The 24,261-nt window shown below is 48.6% G+C and overlaps 1 protein-coding gene across 3 annotated transcripts in view; it reads left to right on the top strand.

Annotated features, from left to right (window-relative positions):
• ANKRD33B (ankyrin repeat domain 33B) overlaps positions 1–24,261 on the top strand; it is an 89,189-nt gene that overhangs the window by 44,532 nt on the left and 20,396 nt on the right. For all 3 annotated transcript variants that reach the window (XM_004274487.3, XM_033436587.2, XM_033436585.2), the window contains exons 2-3: positions 1,755–1,884; positions 24,066–24,206. In XM_004274487.3, coding sequence (XP_004274535.1) covers positions 1,755–1,884; positions 24,066–24,206 — 271 coding nt within the window. The remainder of the gene's footprint in view (positions 1–1,754; positions 1,885–24,065; positions 24,207–24,261) is intronic.

The raw sequence follows: 24,261 nt of genomic DNA, 5'->3' as shown, positions 1-24,261 counted from the left end.
AATAGAGCTGGGCCACTGTGGGATTGCCCTAAACTTAAGGTTTGCGTCCCCGAGCGCCGGTGGGTGCAGCTGGCAGGGCTCAGAGTCACTTGATCATTAACTCTGGGTCTTGAATTCTTACCCTGGGTTGAATTTTAGGATCTCACTGAATCCTTTGTTACAAGGTGACTTAATCAGCTTGGGATGCTATAACAAAATACCGTAAAATGGGTAGCTTAACAACAGAAATTTATTTCTCACAGCTCTGGAGGCTAGAGATCTGTGGTCATGGTGCCAGCACGTGGGGTCCTCGTCCTGCTTCCTGGTGCATGATGACCACTGTCATCACCTGTCCGGCATCTGCAGGAAAAAACACCCTGTGGTGTTTTCTTTTTCCTGATGTCAAGCGTTGGGGTTTTCTCTGACACCAAATCCATGTCGTTTTTCCACACCAGTTCTCCGACACCAGCAGGGTGTCTAACAATTCAATTCAATTCTGACACTATCTAGAGTCAGCAAGGACCCCATGGGTTAAGGGCTCAGTCCCCCAAGACTGCCCCCAGCTCAGATGCCAGTCGCAGGGCCCACGGGCCACCTTCTGCCTGACTGGCTATAAATCTGGGGTTTCCCGCAGCCCCTCCTCGGGTTCAGTAATTTGCTAGAACGACTCACAGAACTTGGGAAAGTGCTTTACATCCTGCTGCTACTTTATTATAAAGTCTGTAACTCAGGAACAGCCAGATGGAAGAGAAGCACGGGACCAGGCATGGGGGAGGGGTGCGGGGCTTCCATGCTCTCTCCCGGCACCTCTGTGTGTTCACCAACCCAGCAGCTTTCTGAACCCCGTTGTTTAGGATGTTATGGGGGTTTCATTAAGTAGGCATGATTTGCTTAGCTATTAAATCATTGGCCATTAGTCCTTGGACTCAGTTTTCCACCCTCTCCTCCCCACCCCAGAGGTAGGAGTAGGGGTGAGAGGGGCAGTGGAGCTTAAAGATCTAACCTTCTAATAAGCTCTCCTAGAGACCAGCCCCCATCCTGAAGCCACCAAGAGTCATCTCGTTAGCATCCAAAAAGCAAACTCTGAGGGTTTTAGGGGCTGTGTGCCAGGAAAGGGGGTCACCACAGCCCCACCTGGTCTCCGTGCTCCCACTCTTAGAGTCTGTTTTCCACCCAGCAGCCAGAATTGATGCAAACTATTGACAGCGGACTGCCCCAAACGTTCCCCATCTCGCTCAGAGCAAACTCCAGTCCTGCCCTGGCCACTGAGGCCACCTGTGGTCACCAGCCTCCAGGCTGGTCCCTGGGCAGCCAGCCGTGGCCTTCTGCCTGCCCCTCACCCTCCAGGTCCCCTTGGCGTCTTCCCCCACCTCCTCGGTCTGTGCCCAGCGCCCCATCTCAGTGAGCCCGCCCCAGCACCTGTTCCAGACTGAGCCGCATGGCCCCGGGGCTCACAACTGCCCTGATCCAGTCTGCTTCATAGCACACTTACACCTTAGGTCTGTAGTTGATGCCTCTTCCTCCCGTTAGAATGGAACACTCCGAGGGCGGGGTCTTTGTCCCTGAATTTCCAAGCACAGCACCTCGCTCTTCGCAGCGCTCAGCACACACCTGCGAATGGACCATGGCCAGCTGCTCTAACCTGGTGCTGAGAACCCGGAGTGGGTTCTCACCTCACTCCTGCCCGTCGTGCCCAGCAGGGCAGGGGATGCACGCTGCTGTTGGGTGATGATGCTTGCTCTTCCCCTTTGACCTGCTTCCCTCTTCATTTCTAGACCGGCCTCATTGTTGCCTGCTACCATGGCTTTGTGGATACTGTGGTGGTCTTAGCAGACTGCCCCCACGTTGACGTCAACTGGCAGGACAGCGAGGGCAACACGGCCCTAATCACGGCTGCACAGGCAGGTAAGACCCAGCTTCTCTTCCCTCCCAGGCAGTGGTGCTGGGGGCTGCACTTGACCTCGCTCCTGAGATTGACGGCAGAAGGATGTAGTTGATCAGAGGTCGTGCTTTACTGCTAAGAGGGACAAGGAAAGGGCTGAAGGTGGGTGACATTCTCTTTGTGTGTTTGGGACAGTGTGTTGCTGAGTCCAAGCTCATACTGCTCTCTGCATGACAGGCTGGTCAACCCAGAGGTGAGGTGTTAGGGTGAGGAACAGTGACTTTATTCAGAAAACCAGCAGACCAAGAGGATGGTGCAGGTGAACTGGTGTCCCAAAGAACCGTCTTCCGTGAGTTAGAATTCAGGCTTCTTTTATACTAAAAGGGGAGGGGGTGTGGCTGGTTGTTGGAAACTTCTTCCTGCCAGAATCCTTTGTTCTTGCAGCTGTTTGAACAGGTCTGGTCACAATGTTCCTATAAACCTCCAACAAGACAGTTGTTTTCTGTTTTGCAACTTTTTATCTCTATGTGGATGGAAAAGTGTTACACCTTTAGAGTTCAGGACCTGGAGAAGGAGCTATCCTGTATATTTCAGGCTATAGGCAACATTCTTTTACAAAAGGTGCAGAGCCAGCATGACTAAGCACAGGCGACAGAGTACAAAGGTGAGAGCAAAAGGAATAGACCTAGTAGGGAGTCAGGTCTGCTGTCTGTGCCAAGTGCAGTTTACGCACTAGTGCAGGACTCAGCGTGGGGCAGAGCTAGCTCTGAAACTGCCCGAAGCCTTTCAACAAGAAGCTGCCCCAGAAAGCCAGCTCCACGTCCCCTACCCCAGAGCACTGCACCCCACCCTGTGCTCCCGGGATCTGGGAGGTGCTGGTGAGCTCATGAGTGGAAGAGGCACTAGTGACAGTGAATGTATACAAGTGGACATGTTTATGAGGTAACCTTGCACTTGGCTTGGGGATGTAAAGGAGACCAGGGGCTTCTTGCAGAGAGTGTATCAGTGTAACAAGGTGAGGCTGGTAGTGAGAGCGCTTTGTAAAGGGTAAGTGAACTTCGTCCTGGGATGTTCATCTCCAGAGGTGGTCCTTATGCCAGCATTGCCAAGTGCCCTGTGCACAGCTCTCCTCTTCTGGAATTGTACTCAGACATTTTGGGGACAAACATGAAACTGTGCTCATCCCTTCAGAACTGCGCTTCCTTTGTAACCGTGGTACTAACCCGGTTTGTAATAGACCACTTTCAAAATTCTTGGCCGTCAAAATTACGTCTGTTGCATCACTCAGGTTCTCAGTTTCCAGCAGAGAAGCTACTTCTGGCTGAGTTAGGAAGAAAAGGCGTTTATTTATTAAAGAATGTGGGTCACTGTTGCTGAGAGTTGTTGAGAACCAGACTCAGGGCCGGGACGCTGCAGAAAATGCCCCAAACCACACAGCGTGTTGACTGTGGAAAGGGAATTTCTGCCGCTGCCACCCAAGGGGGACTTCCCTGTCCTGTCTTGCATCACAGGCCCCTGTGTCTAATCCAGCGTGGGTGACTGATTGCGGAGCCCAGTGGAAGCAGAGACTCAGCATCTTGCAGTTTTGTCCCCATAACGGGAAGTAGTCTGTGCTCACCTGCTTTTCAATCGAGAAGCCTAAGGCAGAAAACCCCCCAAACTTAGCCAGGTGTCAGGGCTGTGCTCACACACGTCCACCTCGTCAGGTGTCAGGGCGTGAAGCTTTCCCTGCGTGGAGGCGCTCCAGACTTTGAAAGCCCAGGTGCACAACGTCCTGAACAGCAAAAGAGTAAAAGGATATTGTGAGAGGCGTTCAGTGACCGTGACCTGATCACTCATTACCCCCACTGGCCAAGAACCTGGGCAGGGACCAGGGGTGGTGAAGTGAAGGGCACTTCTGCCCTTGAGTAATTGTCCAGCTAAATGGCCATCTGATGGGGCTCTGATGAACAGGTGCGCTGAGAGCCTTGGCGTGAGAACACCCCGTCTAGCCTGGTGGTTTGGGACAGGGGTCGTGGAGGGGGTGGGCATTGAGCTGGGCATTGCAGAGGTCAGAGGGAGGCCATGCCAGCCGATGCACCACAGAGCTTCAGGACCAATAGGGAGCCAGGCATGTCTTAGGAAGAGCCAAGGACCGTGTGTGTCTAGGATGGGGGAGGGGTGGCCCCACGAGGAGGCAGGGGACCAGGTCATCAAGGGTCTAGATACAATGCGAGGGAATGCGTTTGAGTGGCGTGAGGCTGGGTGTGTGGTGACGGGCGAGATGATCCTGGTGGGCACAGAGGCTGTTTCAGAGAGCAGAGAGGGAGCAGAAGCCGAGTGGCAGAAGGCTCAGGTCCTGGTGGTCGTGATGGTGGGCTGTAGGGGAGAGGTGGGTCTGGGCTGGCTTTCAGCCTTTGGAACGCCAGCTCAGAGGGGTGTACATGAAAGGAGCGGTGGTCGGAGAAACGTTGCCTCCACTCGGTCCCCAGGCCTTTGAAATGCTGAGCCATCTAAGTAAGAGGTCTTCACGGCAGGAGGAAAGTGTGGAGCGTCAGACTCCAGTCCCTGCCGGAATACAGAAGGGATGCCAGGCGTTCCTGAGCAGCAGGGCCAAGGCATGGACGAGAGCACGAGTCTCATCCTGGAGTATGAGAAAGTACGAAGGCGAAGTTACTTATTGATTTGCGAGAGCTCTTTATGTGTGTAGGGATATTAGTGGTTGTTTAATACCCATGAGGCACTTTCTGAATTCTTGCCTATTTGAAAATGTTTTTATTTTGTTTTCATTCAGAAAATAACAACTTGTCTTTTGCTTTTTTTAAAAAAAAATTTCATGTTGCAGAGGAATAGTCTAAGAGTCCAGCCTAATTTTTGTCTTTGTTGATACCCTGTTTCTCAGCCTATAAAGATCTCCTGCCCCCTATCCTTGAGAAGAACCCAACCAACCACCACCAACAAAAAAAAACCCAACTGTCACTATCGTATATTTCCATTCCTGCTCTCTGTGTTTGACTTATATTAGGCATATATTTACTTCAGGAAACACTTTTCTGTTATCTCTTTGAACACTGCATCTGCCTTGTTTTGTTTTTGCTTTCTGGGGTTCCCCTCCTCTTAGGTGTAGGTTAGGTCCTCACGTCACAGCTTTCTCTCATCATTGTTTTTTTCTTTTCTATCTTCTACTCCAGGATCTGTGGAAATGCTTCATATTTCTTCATCAGTTTGTTTTTATGCTATTCATTGGGTTAAATTTATTTTTTTCTTCATGAGAATACTTATGTCTTAGCCCGTTTGGGCTGCTATTACCAAAATACCATAAATTGGGAGCTTAAACAATAGAAATTTATTTCTTACAGTTTTGGAGGCTGGAAGTCCAAGGTCAAGGTGCTGGGCCATTTTGTTCCTGGCATGCATGTGGCATCTTCCTGCTGTGTCCCTGTACGGTGGAGAGAGCAAGATCCAGGTCTCTGGTGTCTCCTTTTATGAGGACACCAGTCCTATTGGATCAGGCACCACTCTTCTGACCTCATTTAACCTTAAGTTACCCGCACAAAGTCTCCATCTCCAGTACAGTCACGTTGGGGGTTCGGGGCTTCAACATAGGAATTTGGAGGAAGATAACGTTTAGTCCATAACGCTCATCTTTAAGCAGAGCCTGTGCTTCCCTGAACTGGTTTATTTAAGTCAAAGATGACACAGGTCCTTTCAAGGTTAGAGAGAGGCCCAGCAAAGGGAGAAGGAAAGGGATCCATGTGCTTTCCAGGCTCTGGGTCTGAGGCCTGGGGTGCAGAGGGAGAAATCCAGGTGGGGCTGAGGGCAGTCACAGCGGCAGCTCCCGTCCCTGGGCTGCAGGCGTGCGGTGGGGCAGCGGTCTGTGCCGGCCAAGGTTGAGCACCACACACCCCACCTGGTGTCGTTTCTGCTGGCCGCAGGAGCTGGGCGTGGGAGCACCTCAGGTCTCCTGCTTGGCTCATGTGCCTGGGCGTTGGAAACGGCATCAGTGGGTCTCCGTGCATCCCCGCAGCCCCCCTTTTTCCCTGGGGCACTGCTGGAGTTGCCCCAGGTCTACTCAAACACATGTAATGCACAGACTCATGGACTTTGAGAACGAACTTATAGCTACCAGGGGGGAAGGGTGGGGAGAAGGGATAGTTAGGGAGTTTGGGATTGACACGTACACACTGCTATATTTAAGATGGGTAACCAACAAGGACCTGCTGTACAGCACAGGGAACTCTGCTCAATGTTACCTGGTAGCTTGGGTGGGAGGGGAGTTTGGGAGAGAATGGATACACGTATATGTACGGCTGAGTCACCTGAAACTATCACAACATAGTTAATCGGCTATACCCTAATATAAAATTAAAAGTTAAAAACAGAAACAAAAACAAAACCCTGTAATGCCCCATCCTTCCCTACAGCTGGCTCCTGTCTCCACTGCCTCTGACAGAAATTCCTTTCTGGAATTCTGGCCAGTGGATGGTGTCCTTCTGTGGTTTCTAGTACCGATAAGGCTTCTCCCTATTGCTTTGGTCATGGGCGGGAAACTGGGACAGGGGACAAGACTCCTGTGTTCATGGCCCTCCTGCTGTGACCTCAAGAGCGCTGGTGGTCCCCAGTGGAGCCTCCCCTCCAGACAGAGTTAGACTGGAGGGCAGTTGGCAGGACTCACATGGCTGGGGTGTGTTTAAGTATATGGGTACCAGAGGTGAGGGCGTGGCAGGGGGGCGGGGATGTGACCCAGACCGGGTCGTGCAGGAGGCTGGCAACGTGGTGGCCATCCTGGGTGCTTTCTCCACTCAGCTGATGTTCTTATAAGCTGATCGTAGAAAACGATACACAATGTTTGGAAAAAAACAACACATAAGCAATTAAACACATAAAGCAATTAAACTTAAGGGTGAAGATCTCTTAGCTCCTCACTCTTAGTTCTTTCCCGTTTTACTTTCTAGAGGTAATAACCATTGTTAACGACTGGATGCGTAGATAAGTTTCTTTCCATCTTCTTTTATAGAAACAAAATATTGTAACATATTTTCTCTTTTTCCTGGCTTCCACGATCCTTGGCCTATTGACTGATTCGTCCAAATTCTGTCTGTAGTGTCTGTTTCTTAACCACTCTCACCTCTGCGTGGTCCCCGCTCCCTCCATGGGGGCTCTGAGCCCTGGGACACCCACCCAGGGCTTCGGGGGTGGGGGAGGCCTCCTGGCTCTGCCCACCGGAGCTTTAGGATTGAATTGTTTAGGGGGAGGGGAAGGAGGGGGAGTATGGTTCTTGTGCTACTTTAAAAGAAGTCCAGTTAGAAAGCATGTCCTTCTTTCTCTTAATTGCCTCCATGTAAGGAAGCGATTTTTCCCTAATTTATTGCCGCAGGTGGAGGTCATGACCTCCACGGGACTGCTTCCCTCTCTGAGAGCACAGCCTTGAGCTTGTTACTGAACCAGACTTGGGTCTACTCGCCCGCAGGCAGTAAAGCCAGTGTCCTGACACCAGGTGTGGTGGAGGAGAGGGCAGCGTTTATTGCAGGCACCAAGCAAGGAGTCCAGGCAGCTAGGGTTTAAAAGGCCTGAACTCCCCACAGGCCTTCAGGGAGAGGTTTTTAAAGACAGGGTGAGGGAAGGGGCTGTGGGGTGTGTGATCAGCTCGTGGACGCTCTTCTGATTGGCTGGTGGGAAGTAACTGGGAGTCAACATCATCAACCTTCTGGTTCCGACCCGTCTGGGGGTCTACATGCCTGTGGGTAGCATACGGTTAACTTCTCCCACCTGGTGGGGACTTTGGTATCTGCAAAATAGCTTCAAGGACATGACTCAGATTCTATCGTCTATAGCCCTTGAGGAGGAACTCAAGAGCCTTGACTTTGTGTGATGGCGAAACCATTATTAATTTGTCTGGCTTGCCTGTTTTCCTTTGTTTCTGCATTTTCTCACTTCTCTGATTAAATTTTTTCTTTGGAACTCGGGGGAGGCCCACGAGGCTAAAGTTTTTCTACCAACAAGAGGAAGGCAGAGGACACGGGGTGGTGGTCTGTCCCGTGAAGGCCTCATAGGGTCCTGCTCGGTTACAAGCGGGATCGCTGTCACCCACAGGTGGGTAATCTATGTTTTAACCCAGATTTGGTTAAAACACGGATTTCTGGGCCCCACCCCAGGAGTTCTGGGTTGTGTAGGTCTGGGGTGGGGCTCGAGACTGTGCCTTTCAGTGAGTTCCCCGGTGATGCTGATGCCTCTGGTCTGGGGACCTCACTCTGAGAACTGGGGCTTTCCATGTTCCTATACCGAATGATGACCCAGAGTGCCTGTCAGTGGGTATAAGAGCCAGGGGTGGGGTGGGGTAGGGGTAGTTCATGGACCTGGGTGAGATGTCGGAGGGACACAGAGCTGTCGCTAAATCAAAGGGAGAATAAAGGAAAGCAACTGAGCATCTGCTCATGACTTTCATGTACTGTTTGACCAAAGAGAGGCTGTTTGGGCTTTCAGCTGATAGCATCAAATGATGTCCCGTTTTAATCCAATTCCATAACCAGCTTTATTTATTTGATGATGTCTTAATTCCAAAAGATGTTTAGTAATACATGCTTACAGTGAAAAATCACCACAGAAGTATTATTATATAAAAAAAAGAAGTCCCTTTTCACTCTCCCCAATTCTCTCATTGACTGACCACGTTCCAGTTGGTTACGTTTCCAGAACTCACTCTCTCTCCTTTTAAACACAAAGGGTGTGCACGCACCTTTTATTTCCGTGAATGGGGTAATTCTGTAGAGACTGTGATTTTAATTTTTTTCACTCAGTCTATCTAGGAGATCTTTCCGTGTAGACTTGTGCACACGAGATTTCCCTGCCTCTTACAGCGGCACACCCGAGTGATGGTGTGTTCGGGGCCGTGTCCCCCGAGTCCAGTAACTGAGACAGTTCGGTAAGCCATGGGTCATCCATTCTATACAAGATCCTCTTTTTTTTTTTTTTGCGGTACGCGGGCCTCTCACTGTTGTGGCCTCTCCCATTGCGGAGCACAGGCTCCGGACGCGCAGGCTCAGCGGCCATGGCTCACGGGCCCAGCCGCTCCACGGCGTGTGGGATCCTCCCGGACCGGGGCACGAACCTGTGTCCCCTGCATCAGCAGGCAGACGCTGAACCACTGCGCCGCCAGGGAAGCCCCACAAGATCCTCTTTTAAAACAAATATTTATTCAGCAGTCACTTCATGTCCAAGGGCTGTGCTAAGTGCTGGGTCTACAGGGCGGGCAAGGGCACACGTAACCCCATCTCCCAAATTTAAAGTCTAGTGTGCACGGGTTTCTGAATGAGGCTGTTTCAGACCACGCTGGAGTGGAGCCCTTTGTGTTGATGGGCTGGGGACGAGGGGCGCATCTCTGAGGAGGGCGTACCTGTCAGCATCCCGGCCGGAAACAGGTGGAGCGGCAGGTGCGCTCAGAGTCTAAGCTGAGGAATGGGTAAGGGGGCTGTGAGTAGAGGTGGCAGCAGAGCTCAGGGGCAGGCCCTGGAGAGGGAGAGAGCCCGGGAAGGCTGCCCCCAGGAGCTGGGACCTGGGACACCTGAGCCACTCAAGGAGGGAGGTGGGCAGGGGACAGGGGCTCATACCCGCCCTCCTTCCACCGGGCCCCTGCTCAGTCACACCTGAGACTTCAGGGCTAAGGAACCCGGCAGGTGTGGTCTGTGGCGGTCAGAGCAGGTCAGAGAAGGAAAGAGAAGAAATGCACGGATAGATTCTTAGAACTCAATCGCTTCATCAAAGGATGCCCACCTTTTAAATGTGCACATTTACGTAGCCCCTGCCGAGTGGCCTTTAGGAAAAGCTGTACCAATTTATCTTTCCCACCACGTTCCCAAGGGTTGAGAGTTTGTTAACTCAAAATGGACTTCGCTTGCTCTTTGTGTTTCCCTGATGCTTATTGGAGCCTAGGATCTGCTGCAGTGCTTTTGGGTGCAGTCTACTGAATACCCAACAAAACAAACTTCAACGATGAGGAAACAGTCTTCTCTTGCAACATGATGTGTCTGAAGGCAACAGTTGGGGGGTTGCTTCACCGCATGACTTCCTGATGTCAGGACCTGGAGCCGGCTTCTCAGAAATGCTCCTGACCTTTTGCCTCATGGTCCCAAGATGGCCTGGCAGCTCCAAGCAGTGTGGCTTCACGTTACAGCACAGGAGGCTTCAGGAAGGAGGAACAAATCCCTGTCCGTGTTCTGTTCTCTAAGATGGGAAAACATCTCCAGAAGCCTCCAGCACAGCTTCAGTTACATCTGCCAGGGTTGCATCACACACCCTGCCCCAGGCAAAACAAATCGCTGGCCAGGGCGGTGGAGTGACCTCAGTCACCTTTGGCCCCCGCAGAATCTGTGTGGTTAAGGAAAACTGTAAAGTGACCACATGTTTCTATTATTTGATATCACAGCTGTGTAGCTCGTCCGAGAGTCGGGAGTGTAAATGAGGATGCAAATGCCTGGGTCTGCCTGGCCGTGTTCTCTGCGAAGTCTCACCTTCTCAGGTCCTTATGCGGAATAAAGATACAGCTGAATCTAAGTTAGGCCTTTACCATGGAGAGGATATATGAAAATAAAGCCTCAAATAATCCCTAAATCTCATTCAGCCAGTAATTTCAATTTCTACCTTACTTCCCCTAACAAAAGTATAAAGTAGGATATAACCAAAGAAATGAATTACACGCCCCGGGGATGGCGTCAGGTGTTTACTTTCTCCGTTTCTTCTTCCCCTTGAACAGAAGAGCAGGAGTAAGATGAAGTGAGAAAACTGCAGGGGTCCTTCTGAACTGGTGATACTATCAAGCTGGTTCAGTACAAGTAACCTCTGGTGCGTCCTTAAAACTTGTTATTCCTTGAAATTATCTTTAAGATTTTGGAGGAAATGCACTGAGAGCCAGCCTGGCATTATTCATGTCACTTGTTTGCTGGGGACAGGGTGGCAGTGAGGCTCCCAGGAGTGGCTGGCAGGCTCAGGCTGCCTGTGTGTGTTCTGAATTGTGAACTGGATTTGGGGAGTGTCCCGCTTCAGAGGAGAATGTAGGACTTGGCCTGAGGCAGGCCAACGCCTCTTCATTGTATTTATCTTATTATCACTACAGCCGATCACGATTTCTAGTCTGACTTCATTGTGATCTTTATGGATTTTTGAAGTGTTTTCCTTGTACTCGGTTTCTACTGTTTTAAGTACATTAGAACTTGGCACGTCTCTGAGGTTTCCTAGCATCGCCTCGCCTTTTCCCATAAACTCCATTTTTTGGAGCCTTTCTGACTGAGCACAGCAATGCCACCTCCTTCGCAGCAGCTGGCCCTGCTCCTCGGTCAGACAAGAGGAAAGCCTGTCTGTGCTGCCCGTCCCCTGCTCCCCTTGTGCATTTTCTCCTCCTCTGGATGGGGACGAAGAATCTGTTCTCTTCCTCAGTGCTGCTGGGACTTGATATTTCCAATCAACAGTTCCCTCTGCTGGCCTGGTTTGGAAAAGTGTATTTTGAGTACCTGGTGTCAGACCCATCAAGTCTTTAGACAACCCTAATTCCATTTTTAGGTCTGCACACGTTTATTGTCTGTTTCCTTTCCTTGAATAAAGGAATAAACAAGACATTTAGCCCATCATTGGTACCCAATTACATGTTGAATTAATAATTGTGATGGCCATGTAATCTTAGTTAATGTGGGTTATGGCTTGAAAATTAGCAACCTTTTTGATAAGTGAATTTTTTCAAGGGAGAAGTAGGAATCCTTCCGCCCTTTTACTTACTAAATATTTATTGAGCTTGCAGTCAGTTGGAAGTTTTGAACTTATGAGCAACAGTGGTGGCTGTGGGAATCCACGGCCACATGGAAATGTGGACCATGAGGCATGATGGTCCAGGTGCCTAATCCAGGCTTGGGGGACCAGGGCAGAGCTTCCAGTGGAAGGGAAGGCTCATCAGGTAATTGGGTAGAAAGCAAAGAAAGAGTATACCAGGCGGGGAACTAGCCTGGTGCGAAGGCCACCAGATTAGAGAAAGTGTGGTACACGGCTGAATTAAAAAGAGAGTTATGATTAAAGAGTCGAGGAGAAGGGCATTGGTGCAAGAGCTGAGGATGAAGAGGGGATATAGGGGAGGAAAAATAACCTTCTCTCTACCCTTCTGGGTTCCCAACTGAGACCCCTGTAATAAAAGACTAACAAGAGAGGGCCAGACATCTATAAACACGCGTGTGTAAATGGGGGACACCCAGGGAAAAATGAATAACTCAAGGAAGTGGCTTAGAACTCTGGCTTATACGTCATCTTCCATAAAGAGCAATACATTTGTGGAGAAATGACAGGACAAGGGAAAGCAGTTTTTGAAGAGTTCTCATCACAAAGAAGAAAAACCATCCCCGCCCCCCCTTTTTGGTACCTATATGAGATGATGGATGTTAACTAAACTTACTATGGTAATGTTTCACAATATATGTAAGTCAAATCATTATGCTGTACACCTTAATTTAACACAGTGATATATGTTAATTATATCTCAGTAAAACTGGGGAAACATAAAGCAATAAAATAAGAAAATGTATGTCCTGCTTTTAGGCAAATGGGGGAGGACAGGGAACTTTTCTTGTAATTGCTTCTTCTCAGTTGCCTTCAGCTCAAAATAAATGTCAAAGTTGCATGTTTTGAGGTGGCATATTCTGCTGCCCTTCAGAGAGCAGGGTCAGATAAAGAAGGAGCTAGCTGGTTAAAGAGTTGAGACTTCATCTAAAGAGTAGAAACCATGACGGGTTTTAAGTAGTTGTTGTGCTGGTCAGAAGAGTTTCTTGCTGGTAGTGTGGAGAATGGGGCAGAAATCGGACCAGGAAGTCCAGGTAGGAGAGGGGTGGACCCCAGGAAGGATGTGGTGGCCCTCATCTAGGTTAGAAGTGGGGATGGAGAAACATGGACAGGTTTGGAAGATGTTTAAGAGGTGGCATTGGCAGAATTCCATGATACTTCGATGGGGAAGGGATTAGGGGAGGGCTGAAGAGAAAGCCCAGATTTCTGTCTTGGGCACCTCTGTCAGTTATTGGTGGTATTCATCATTGAATAAGGAATGTGGGTGAGAGGAGCAGGTTTGGAAGAAACATGTTTTGGGTTTGATGTGTTGAGTTTGCTTTGTTGGTGGGATGCCCAAGATGAAATATCCAGTAGAGATATTTAGGTAAGAAACTCAGAAAGAGAGATTAGCTAGCAATAAGTGATCTGGAAGTTTTAGGATGATAACTTGATCCATGAGAGGGGATAGGATCACCAAGGGAGAGTGTAGGGGATGAGAAGAGGGCTTAGTCATACATCTGAGGAACAGTGGCATTTCAGAAAGCAGAGAACAGAAGAATTCACAAAGAAAATTGAGTGGCTGGAGAGAGAGGAAGAAAAGCAGAAGGGTGAGCTATCAGGACATTTGCAGAAAGTGTTTCAAAAGGATGGAACAAGCAAGTGGTAAATGCTACAGAGATGTCTAGTAAGATGGGAACTGACTAGTAACCATTGGATATTGCTACAAGACAGTGATTGGGGAATGATGGAAGACGGTTTCAGGAGAATTGGTGGGGGGTATAAGTAGCAAGAGTGAGAGTAGAAGACTCTGGAAGTTAGCCTGAAAAGGAGTCAGATGATTGGTGGTGGGTGGCGGGAATACAAAGACAGGTCCTGGGGATTACTGTTGGTCACTGCAATGAACTGGATGTTTATGTCTTCCCTCCAAATTAATACGTTGAATCCTAATCCCCAAGTGATAGTAATAGGAGGTGGAGCTTTGGGGAGGTAATTAGGTCATGAGGGTGTAGCCCTCATGAATAGAGTTAGTGCTTTAATACAAGAGACTCCAGAGAGCTCCCTCACCCTTTTTTCCATGTGAGGACACAGCAAGAAGATACCCTATGAACCAGGAAGCAGGCTCTCACCAGACACTGAATCTGCTGGCATCTTGATCTTGAACTTCCCAGCCTCCAGAACTGTGAGAAATAAATGTTTGTTGTTTAAGCCACTCAGTCAATGGCAGTTTCTTACAGCAGCTTGAATGGACTAAGACAATCATATATATTTTAAGATGGGAGACCCTTGAGCATATATACCAGCTTACTGCTGCATGACCACCCCCAAACTCTAGTTTAAAATATGTTTATAGTTGATGCATCTGCGGATGGGCTGGGGATTGGCTGATCTAGACTGCTTTTGCTCGTGTGTCTGTGGGTGAGCTGGACCATTCAGCTGGGTCTGCTCTGCTCCGTGCATTTCTCATCCTCTACCTGGGACCATTGTATCAGCCTGGCACGTTCTTCTTAGGGAGATAGCTGAGGCACAAGTGTAGAAGGAGTCCCATCAGTGAGTGTGTTTCAAGCTTCTGTTGGCATCATGCCTGTAGGTGTCCTGTGAGCCAATGTTCTTCTTGACAGAAGAACTTAGAAGCCACGTGGCAGAAGGCAAGGTGAGGAATTTAGGCCGTTAATACAATCTGGTGGGAATGAATTTGCAAGGCGGGAGAGGGTGAAGAGAAAGAGGAAGTAGTTTGTAGCACAAATATATTCCCCAGAAGTAGATGGGGAATGGCTTTAAAGCACTGCAAGGGGAGGAGAGATTGGCATCTTTAAATAGGAGAAGAAACACCCTCCTTTTCACTAAGAGGGATGTGGGGAAGTTTTGGGAGTGATGGGGGAAAGTTGAGGGGGTTCCCTTGTGGTTTCAGTTCCCTCTATGAAGTAGGAGGTGTGTCATCTCCTGGGAGAGGGGTTTGCTGTGAGGTAGGTGACTTAAGAGTTGGAAAGTTTAAAATTCCCCCCTTGGGGTTTGGGGGATTGTTGCTCAGTGGAAATCAAGAGTGGATATGATGCTTCTAAGAACATATAGATATTAAACTTTTTTCTTTAAAACCATGACAATGAACTGAAGGGAGCTTTCCTTTTCTTTGGTAACATAGATAGCTCGAAAGATAGTCCAGCTTGGCTACCATGGACTTCTATCCCCCGTACACTTTCAGAGAAAATGCCATTGGCCATCCAAAGCGAAGCCAGAACCCTGGGGCTGGGGTGGTACCAGGAGTCATCTTTGACTTTTCTCTTTCTGTTACTTGGCTCAGCCCAATAATCACCAAGACCTGTCCATTCACTTTGCTCTGAGTCAACAACTCCTCTCTACCTTCCGGCCCTCCCCCGGGGGCTGGCCACCATCTCCTCTGTCCATTGCACACCCACTTGGTGAGCACCCCACCTCCCCCACCGCTGGTGAGGCTTGTGGACTGTGTGGACGGGATCCACACCCGGCAGCCAGTCAAGAACCATTGTCCCTACCTTGCAGTCTTATCGAGTGGCCCTAGCCTAGATCTCCCTTTCAGAAGATGAACTTTTGATTACAGAAAAACTGTAAAGATTGTGCAGAGAATTCCCTTATACCCCACACCTGGTTTCCCCTTTCGTTAGGCTCTTACACTAGGATGATACCTTGCACAAAACAAATAAACCCATATCGATACATTTTTTTGAATTTTATTTTACTTTTTTTATACAGCAGGTTCTAATTAGTTAACTATTTTATACATATTAGCATATACATGTTAATCCCAATCTCCCAATTCATCACACCACCACCACCACCCCTGCTTCCCCCCTTGGTGTCCATACATTTGTTCTGTACATCTGTGTCTCTATTTCTGCCTTGCAAACCGGTTCATCTGTACCTTTTTTCTAGATTCCACATATATGTGTTAATATACGATATTTGTTTTTCTCTTTCTGACTGACTTCATTCTGTATGACAGTCTCTAGGTCCATCCACGTCTCTACAAATGACCCAATTTCGTTCCTTTTTATGGCTGAGTAATATTCCATTGTATATATGTACCACATCTCCTTTACCCATTCGTCTGTCAATGGGCATTTAGGTGGCTTCCATGACCTGGCTATTGTAAATAGTGCTGCAGCAAACATTGGGGTGCATGTGTCGTTTGGAATTATGGTTTTCTCTGGGTATATGCCTAGTAGTGGGATTGCTGGGTCATATGGTAGTTCTGTTTTTAGTGTTTTGAGGAACATCCATACTGTTCTCCATAGTGGCTGTATCAATTTACATTCCTGCCAACAGTGCAAGACGGTTCCCTTTTCTCCACACCTTCTCCAGCATCTGTTGTTTGTAGATTTTCTGATGATGCCCATTCTAACTGGTGTGAGGTGATACCTCATTGTAGTTTTGATTTGCATTTTTCTAATAATTAGTGATGTTGAGCAGCTTTTCATGTGCCTCGTGGCCATCTGTAGGTCTTCTTTGGAGAAATGTCTATTTAGGTCTTCTGCCCATTTTTGGATTGGGTTGTTTGTTTTTTTAATATTGAGCTGCATGAGCTGTTTATATTTTTTGGAGATTAATCCTTTGTCCATTGCTTGGTTTGCAAATATTTTCTCCCATTCTGAGGGTTGTCTTTTCATCTTGTTTATAGTTTCCTTTGCTGTGCAAAAGCTTTTAAGTCTCATTAGGTCCCATTTGTTTATTTTTGTTTTTATTTCCATTATTCTAGGAGGTGGGTCAAAAAAGATCTTGCTGTGATTTATGTCAAAGTGTGTTCTTCCTACATTTTCCTCTAAGAGTTTTATAGTGTCTGGTCTTAAATTTAGGTCTCTAATCCATTTTGAGGTTTTTTTTTTTTTTGTATAGTGTTAGGGAGTGTTATAATTTCATTCTTTTACATGTAGCTGTCCAGTTTTCCCAGCACCACTTATTGAAGAGGCTGTCTTTTCTCCATTGTATATTCTTGCCTCCTTTGTCAGACTAGTTGACCATAGGTGCGTGGGTTTATCTCTGGGCTTTCTATCCTGTTCCATTGATCTATATTTCTGTTTTTGTGCCAGTACCATACTGTTTTGATGACTGTAGGTTTGTAGTATAGTCTGAAGTCTGGGAGCCTGATTTCTCAAGCTCCGTTTCTCTTTCTCAAGATTACTTTGACTATTCGGGGTCTTTTGTGTTTCTACACAAATTGTAAAGTTCTTTGTTCTAGTCCTGTGAAAAATGCCATTGGTAATTTGATAGGGATTGTATTGAATCTGTAGATTGCTTTGGGTAGTATAGTCATTTTCACAATATTGATTCTTCCAATCCAAGAACATGGTCTATCTCTCCATCTGTTTGTGTCATCTCTGATTCCTTTCATCAGTGTCTTAAAGTTTTCTGAGAACAGGTCTTTTACCTCCTTAGGTAGGTTTATTCCTAGGTATTTTATTCTTTTTGTTGCAATAATGAATGGGATTCTTTCCCTAATTTCTCTTTCTGATCTTTCGTTGTTAGTGTATAGGAATGCAAGAGATTTCTGTGCATTATTTTGTATCCTGCAACTTTACCAAATTCATTGATTAGCTCTAGTAGTTTTCTGGTGGCATCTTTAGGATTCTCTATGTATAGTACCATGTCAAACAGTGACAGCTTTAATTCTTCTTTTCCAATTTGTATTCCTTTTATTTCTTTTTCTTCTCTGATTGCCGTGGCTAGGACTTCCAAAACTATGTTGAATAATAGTGGTGAGAGTGGACATCCTGTCTTGTTCCTGATCTTAGAGGAAATGCTTTCAGTTTTTCACCCTTGAGAATGATGTTTGCTGTGGGTTTGTCATATATAGCCTTTATTATGCTGAGTTAGGTTCCCTCTATGCCCACTTTCTGGAGAGTTTTTATCATAAATCAGTGTTGAATTTTGTCAAAAGCTTTTTCTCCATCTACTGAGATGATCATATGGTTTTTCTTCTTCAATTTGTTAATATGGTATATCACATTGATTGATTTGCATATATTGAAGAATCCTTGCATCCCTGGGATAAATCCCACTTGATCATGGTGTATGATCCTTTTAGTGTGTTGTCGGATTCTGCTTGCTAGTATTTTGTTGAGGATTTTTGAGTCTATATTCATCAGTGATATTGGTCTGTAATTTTCTTCTTTTGTAGTATCTTTGTCTGGTTTAGGTATCAGCTTGATGGTGGCCTTGTAGAATGAGTTTGGGAGTGTTCCTTCCTCTGCAAGTTTTTGGAAGAGTTTGAGAAGGATGGGTGTTAGCTCTTCTCTAAATGTTTCTCCTTGGGTTTATCCTGCCTGGGACTCTGTGCTTCCTGTACTTGAGTGGCTATTTCTTTTCCCATGTTAGGGAAATTTTCTACTATAATCTCTAAATGTTTTCTCGGGTCCTTTCTCTCTGTCTTCTCCTCTGGGACCCCTATAATGCGAATGTCACTGTGTTTAATGTTATCCTAGAGGTCTCTTAGGCTGTCTTCATTTCTTTTCTTTCTTTTTTCTTTATTCTGTTCTGTGACAGTGAATTCCACCATTCTGTCTTCCAGGTCAGTTATCCGTTCTTCTGCCTCAGTTATTCTGCTATTGATTCCTTCTAGTGTATTTTTGATTTCAGTTACTGTATTATTCATCTGTGTTTGTTTGTCCTTTAATTCTTCTAGGTGTTTGTTCTTTAATTCTTGTAGGTCTTTGTTCAACATTTCTTGCATCTTCTCAATCTTTGCCTCCATTTTTTTTCTGAGGTCCTGGATCATTTTCACTATCATTATTCTGACTTCTTTTTCTGGAAGGTTGCCTATCTCCACTTAATTTAGTTGTTTTTCTGGGGTTATATCTTGTTCCTTCACCTTTTACATAGCCCTCTGCCTTTTCATTTTGTCTCTCTTTCTGTGAATGTGGTTTTCATTCCACAGGCTGCAGGATTGTAGTTCTTCTTGCTTCTGCTATTTGCCCTGTGGTGGATGAGGCTGTCTAAGAGGGTTGTGCAAGCTTCCTGATGGGAGGGACTGGTGGTGGGTAGAGCTGGCTGTTGCTCTGGTGGGGAGAGCTCAGTAAAACTTTAATCTGCTTGTCTGCTGATTCGTGGGGCTGAGTTCCCTCCCTGTTGGTTGTTTGGCCTGAGGTGACTCAGCACTGGAGCCTACCCAGCTCTTTGGTGGGGCTAATGGTGGACTCTGGGAGGGCTCACGCCAAGGAGTACTTCCCAGAACTTCTGCTGCCAGTGTCCTTGTCCCCATGGTGAGCCACAGCCACCCCCCGCCTCTGCAGGAGACCCTCCAACACTAGCAGGTAGGTCTGGTTCAGTCTCCCCTGGGGTCACTGCTCCTTCCCCTGGGTCCCGATGCGCACACTACTTTATGTGGGCCCTCCAAGAGTGGAGTCTCTGTTTCCCCCAGTCCTGTCGAAGTCCTGCAATCAAATCCCGCTAGCCTTCAAAGTCTGATGCTCTGGAAATTCCTCCTCCCGTTTCCAGACCCCCAGGTTGGGAAGCCTGACGTGGGGCTCAGAACCTTCACTCCAGTGGGAGGACTTCTGTGGTATAATTGTTCTCCAATCTGTGAGTCACCCACCCAGCGGTTACGGGATTTGATTTTATTGTGATTGCGCCCCTCCTACCGTCTCATTGTGGCTTCTCCTTTGTCTTTGGATGTGGGGTATCTTTTTTGGTGAGTTCCAGTGTCTTCCTGTCAATGATTGTTGAGCCATTGTGATTCCGGTGCCCTCGCAGAGGGAGTGAGCGCACGTCCTTGTACTCTGCTATCTTGAACCAATCTCCTCAATGCATTTTTTTTTATTAACTAAAGTCCATTTTTTTATTCAGACTTCCTCAGTTTTTCCCTAATGTCCTTTTTCTGTTCCAAGATCCCAGCTAGGATCCCATGTGACATTTTGTTGTCATGTCCCCTCATGCTCCTCTTGTTTGTGACAGTTTCTCAGACTTTATGACTTTCACAGTCTGGGGAGTGCTTGTCAGGTACTCGTCAGGTAGAGTGTCCCTCAGTTTGTGTGTCTGGTGTTTTCTGCATGATTACAGTGGAGTTGCGGGTTTTTCAAAGGAGGACTACAGAGGAAAGTGCCGTTTGCATGACATCATATGAAGGGGTTTGTTAAAGAAAAATTCAATGACACCTGTCAGAGATGGTCAGGCAGACTTTATTCAAAAATCATCTCGATAGGTATGAGGGCCGTCACAATGGGATTTTGCACCAGGGGAGAGGGTAGGCTTAACTCCGACTGCAGCATGGATATGTGGGTGTTTATAGACAAGGAGCAGGGTGGGGGTCTGGGGTGGGAAATGACTAAGAGGAAACATCAGGGAGATTCCGGCCAAACCGACCTAACAAGATTCTTGCTGAAGACAGGCCAGGGTGATCGGATGTCACCTGGGGGCTGGTGGAGGATGAGGAATGACCAGATAGCACGGTGGGGATGAGGGTGGTTCTCGTTAAACTGAAATGAGATTTTACAAGGAAGGGCCCAGATGGGCCTGGGGAGAAGATTCAGGAGCCTGAGTGAAGTTTGATCAGGCGGAGAATCTTTGTCGGCACAGGCTCTGGACATGACCGTTGACCCTGATCACCGGCTGAGGTCATGCTGGCCACTCTCGTGAGATTACCGCTCCACCGCCCTCCCCAGCACAGTCTGCTCTTTGGAGGGGAGTCTCTGTGCACAGCCCACAAGAGGACGAGTGGGTGCTTATGTGTCACCTCCTTGGGAGTGGAGCAAGTGCATAAGTTTTTTTGGAGTTTTTCTGCCCAGAAATTTGTCTGTTAGGCCCTTTTTATACACCACCTTATCTCCTGTCATTGTCACAGTTGTGAGGTTGATATTATCTCCCATTTTCCAGATGTGGAAACAGAGACTCAGTGAAGTTGACCTACCTCCCCAGGCTCACCCAGATTTTAAGTGGCAGGCTGGGAGCTTGAATTTGAGTGTTCTCAGAGCCAGCTCTCTTAAGTACTCAGTTCTCTGTCTGCATGGCCATTTAGTTACTCCACTGAAGCTATGTCATCAAGAATTAACTTATTCCCTGGGCTGCTTAAGCCCTTCTCTTAGGCAGGGTAAGGCTCATGGGGTCGGTGGAGGACGTTCTTTAGCTCTGTGTGGTCAGCCCGCTCGTTAAGTCCACTCTGAGGACTTCAGGAACCAAATCCTATACCATACGGTCAAAGTTGGACTAGGCTCAAACTAGATTTCCATATGGGGCACATTCTGTTATGCAAGGAAGGCTGTGTTCTTCCTATCATCTATCTATCTATCTTACTGAAGAAAAAGAAAAAAAGCTCCTTTTTGGTTAATTGGCATGATTTAAAGAAAGGTTGGGCTTCCATGGTGGCGCAGTGGTTGAGAGTCCGCCTGCCGATGCAGGGGACACGGATTCGTGCCCCGGTCCGGGAGGATCCCACATGCCGTGGAGCGGCTGGGCCCGTGAGCCACGGCCGCTGAGCCTGCGCGTCTGGAGCCTGTGCTCCGCAACGGGAGAGGCCACAACAGTGAGAGGCCTGCATACTGCAAAAAAAATAATAATAATAAAATAAAAATAAATAAAGAAGAAAGGTTAATATCTATTCAGGTTAATATCTATTCATTCTTAGCAGCACTGGGTCCATCCTTGATTTCAGTTGAGCGAGGTTGTTTCGTGATAACAGGTATTGTGCTGTCACTCTGGGAAAGCCAGTGGGGAGCTGAGAGTGATTTCACGGGTCACTGGCAGCTCGAGCCTGTAGTCAGTAGTCAGAACGAGTGGACTGCACGTTGGTCTTTCTGATCTCTACATAACATGCAGAACAGGTCTGTATAATGGGCCGTTTGTTTCGTGGATGGTCAGTTTTTTCTCTCCCCGCCGGTTCAGAGTGTTTAGGATATGTCGGTGCAAAGGACATCGTGCTGAAAATACGGCGGCCACGCTCTTTCGCGTTTTTGAAGAAACAGCTCCAATTGCAATTCGTTTCACTATGACCCTGGCTAAATCTAACTGACAGGTGCTGCAAAGTGTTTAGCTGGACGACAAACCCAACTGAGATCAAAGGACTCCCCTCCCCCGCCCCTGCTCCAACAGTTTAGAGCAGTTAAGCTGCTTTGGGCACCTGACAGCCAGCATCGTCCCCTGGTGGGGGTGTGCTCTGTAAAGGAGAGCAGAAAGTAAAGTGGTGTGAATGACTCAAAAAGTGTCAGCTGCTGGTTGGAACGTGTGAGTCACAGAGCGGGAAGGTCCCACCCATTTGCTTCTGGCTTGTTGACCCCCGGACACGATCATATTAGTCAGTGCTTAAATCAGAAAGTCAGAAAGCTACATGATTTTTGCGATGAGTTCAGGAGGTGGGCTGAGGTCCATGGTGAGGGGACAACACTGCTTCTGGAGGAGCCCACACTCTAGTTTCTGTTGCTTGTTTCATTTTTAAGTTGGAAGTTGAGGAGAAGGATGCACTGTTGCTTGGCCAGCAGCCTGCAGTGTCTGGGTGCCATTCAAGGAGGGTAACTGGGTCCCCGCCTGCACTCTGTCTGTCTTGGTCGGCGTGCGATGGGGGGTACGGAGCTCCCGCCGTGGGAGGAGTTACTGGTGGGCGTGCACAGCATTGGCAGGACCCGGATGGAGGCCCAGGGGACGTCGCTACGGCAGGGGAGGGGTGGGGTCTCCACGCTGCTGTGCTGGGGGCCTCCGCTCCCTCGGCCTCCCAGTCTGCAGGGCAAGGGGGGCTGCATCTCGGGAGCACCTTGCGTCCTATGGCTGCCCGCCCACCGGAGGAGGCCTCACCTCCTCTGCCATGTGTCCAGTCTCACCCATTGTGCTTCCTGATAGCAGCTGGGGACGGAGCCTCAGGGGTCCTGGCTTCTCCGTGGTGCAGAGGCCTCCCTTCGAGGAGCTAGTGGTGCCCAGTTAGCAGCAGAAGTCGCAGTGCAGTGTCCACCAGGCGTCACACCTGCAGCCCTGACAGCGGGCTTCCGGGGGACATGTATGGGGTGGGGATGACGGCGGGATTTCCGAGCCAGTCCTCGGCATGTAAGAATGGAGGCTGGGTCCCCAGGCCCTCCACCCAGGCTCAGGTGAGAGCTTCTGCAGACTGCCCACCTTCCCGGGGTGTGTTAGCCATCACGATTAGGGCCAGGATGGAAACGGCAACCAAGAGGCAGGCTGGCGGGTCAGGGGTCAGGGAGAAGGTAAGCAGGAGAGGAAGCCATCTCCCACCTTGGTCCTGAAATCTGAGCCTCTAGCAAGTGGCTCTCAACAGGGGTGATTTTGCCCCCATAGGGGATATTTGGCAACGTCTGGACACATTTTTGGTTGTCATACCTGGGAGGGAGGAGGGGTATGGTAGCTACTGGCATCTAGTGGGTAGAGCCCAGTGCTAATCGTCCCACACTGCACAGAACAGCCCTACAACAAAGAATAATCCAGCCCCAGGTGTCAGTAGTGCCAAGGTTGACACCCTGCTCTAAGGGACTGAAGAGTCGGGGGGGGAGGGTGGCATGTCATTTCACTCGAGGACTTAATAGATGTGGCCAGTGGGCTTCGGGCAGCATGGGCATTTGACCCCAGAGCTCTTTATGTGGCACAAGAGTCGTTTGAGGATCTTTCTCTGGGTGAGCCAGGAGCATCCTGGGAACACTGCTTGTTACGTGATGTTCTCCTTATTCACCGCTATCCAAGCGTGCGTGGGCTTTTTGAAAACCCTCTGGGAGTGAGCAGAAAATCAGGTCCTTTTTTGGAAGTGCGAGACGATAAAGGGGAGAAATCTATATTTTGAAATGAATATTCTTACCTGCTTGGGTCTATGGATAAGGGTCTGGGTAGCAATACTCCCTGGGTTCCCTGCCTGTGTGTGTGTGTGTGTGTGTGTGTGTGTGTGAGAGAGAGAGAGAGAGAGAGAGAGGGGGAGAGAGAGAGAGAGCGCCTCTGAGTGGTGATAGGGTGGCAGTGTGCACTGGCATATCCTGTTGTTATGATGATGAGATAAAGACTTTCTCCTCCCTGAGGCTCTGGAGTTCTGGGAAATGGCTCTGAGGTTCATCTTCTGTTTTGCATCGGCGTCTCCTGCTGGGCGCCGACAGCATGCAGGGCCTCCCCACTGACCAGCCAGCGTCTGCGTCAGGCCAGCTCGGGTTTGCCCACGCCACCCCCGCAGTGTCCCTGCTCCCCACATTCCCTCCTCAACAGGTTGATGGGACAGCTGGACTTGCAAGTGGCTTGGCAGGAGGGAATAATGAACCAGAGGCAGCAAGGGCATGGCCGGGGCAGGGCCCTCTGTCTTCTCGTTTCCTGGACTCCTGAGAATTATTTTTTGCGGCCTGAGAGGCAAACACACACAGACACACACACACACACACACACCCCAGAGCGGTGGACCATGCCGCGTTTCCCTCCGTCTGTGTAGGAAGGCCGCAGGAACGCCCGCTCTTTGTGGCGTGTGGTCCATACATGTGTGCATTTCTCTTTGCAGGGCACGTCACCATCACCAACTACTTGTTGAACTATTTCCCCGGTCTTGACCTTGAAAGGAGGAACGTGTTTGGCTTCACGGCCCTGATGAAAGCCGCCATGCAGGGCCGAACGGAGTGCATCCGAGCCCTGATGCTAGCAGGTACGTCCCCACCTGTCCCATGCAGTCCCAGGGTCCCGGGAAATGCTGAGTTGGC

This window comes from Orcinus orca, chromosome 3 (assembly GCF_937001465.1).
Source record: "Orcinus orca chromosome 3, mOrcOrc1.1, whole genome shotgun sequence".
NCBI classification, from domain to species: Eukaryota; Metazoa; Chordata; class Mammalia; order Artiodactyla; family Delphinidae; genus Orcinus; species Orcinus orca.
This window is presented reverse-complemented; position numbering and strand designations above follow the sequence as displayed.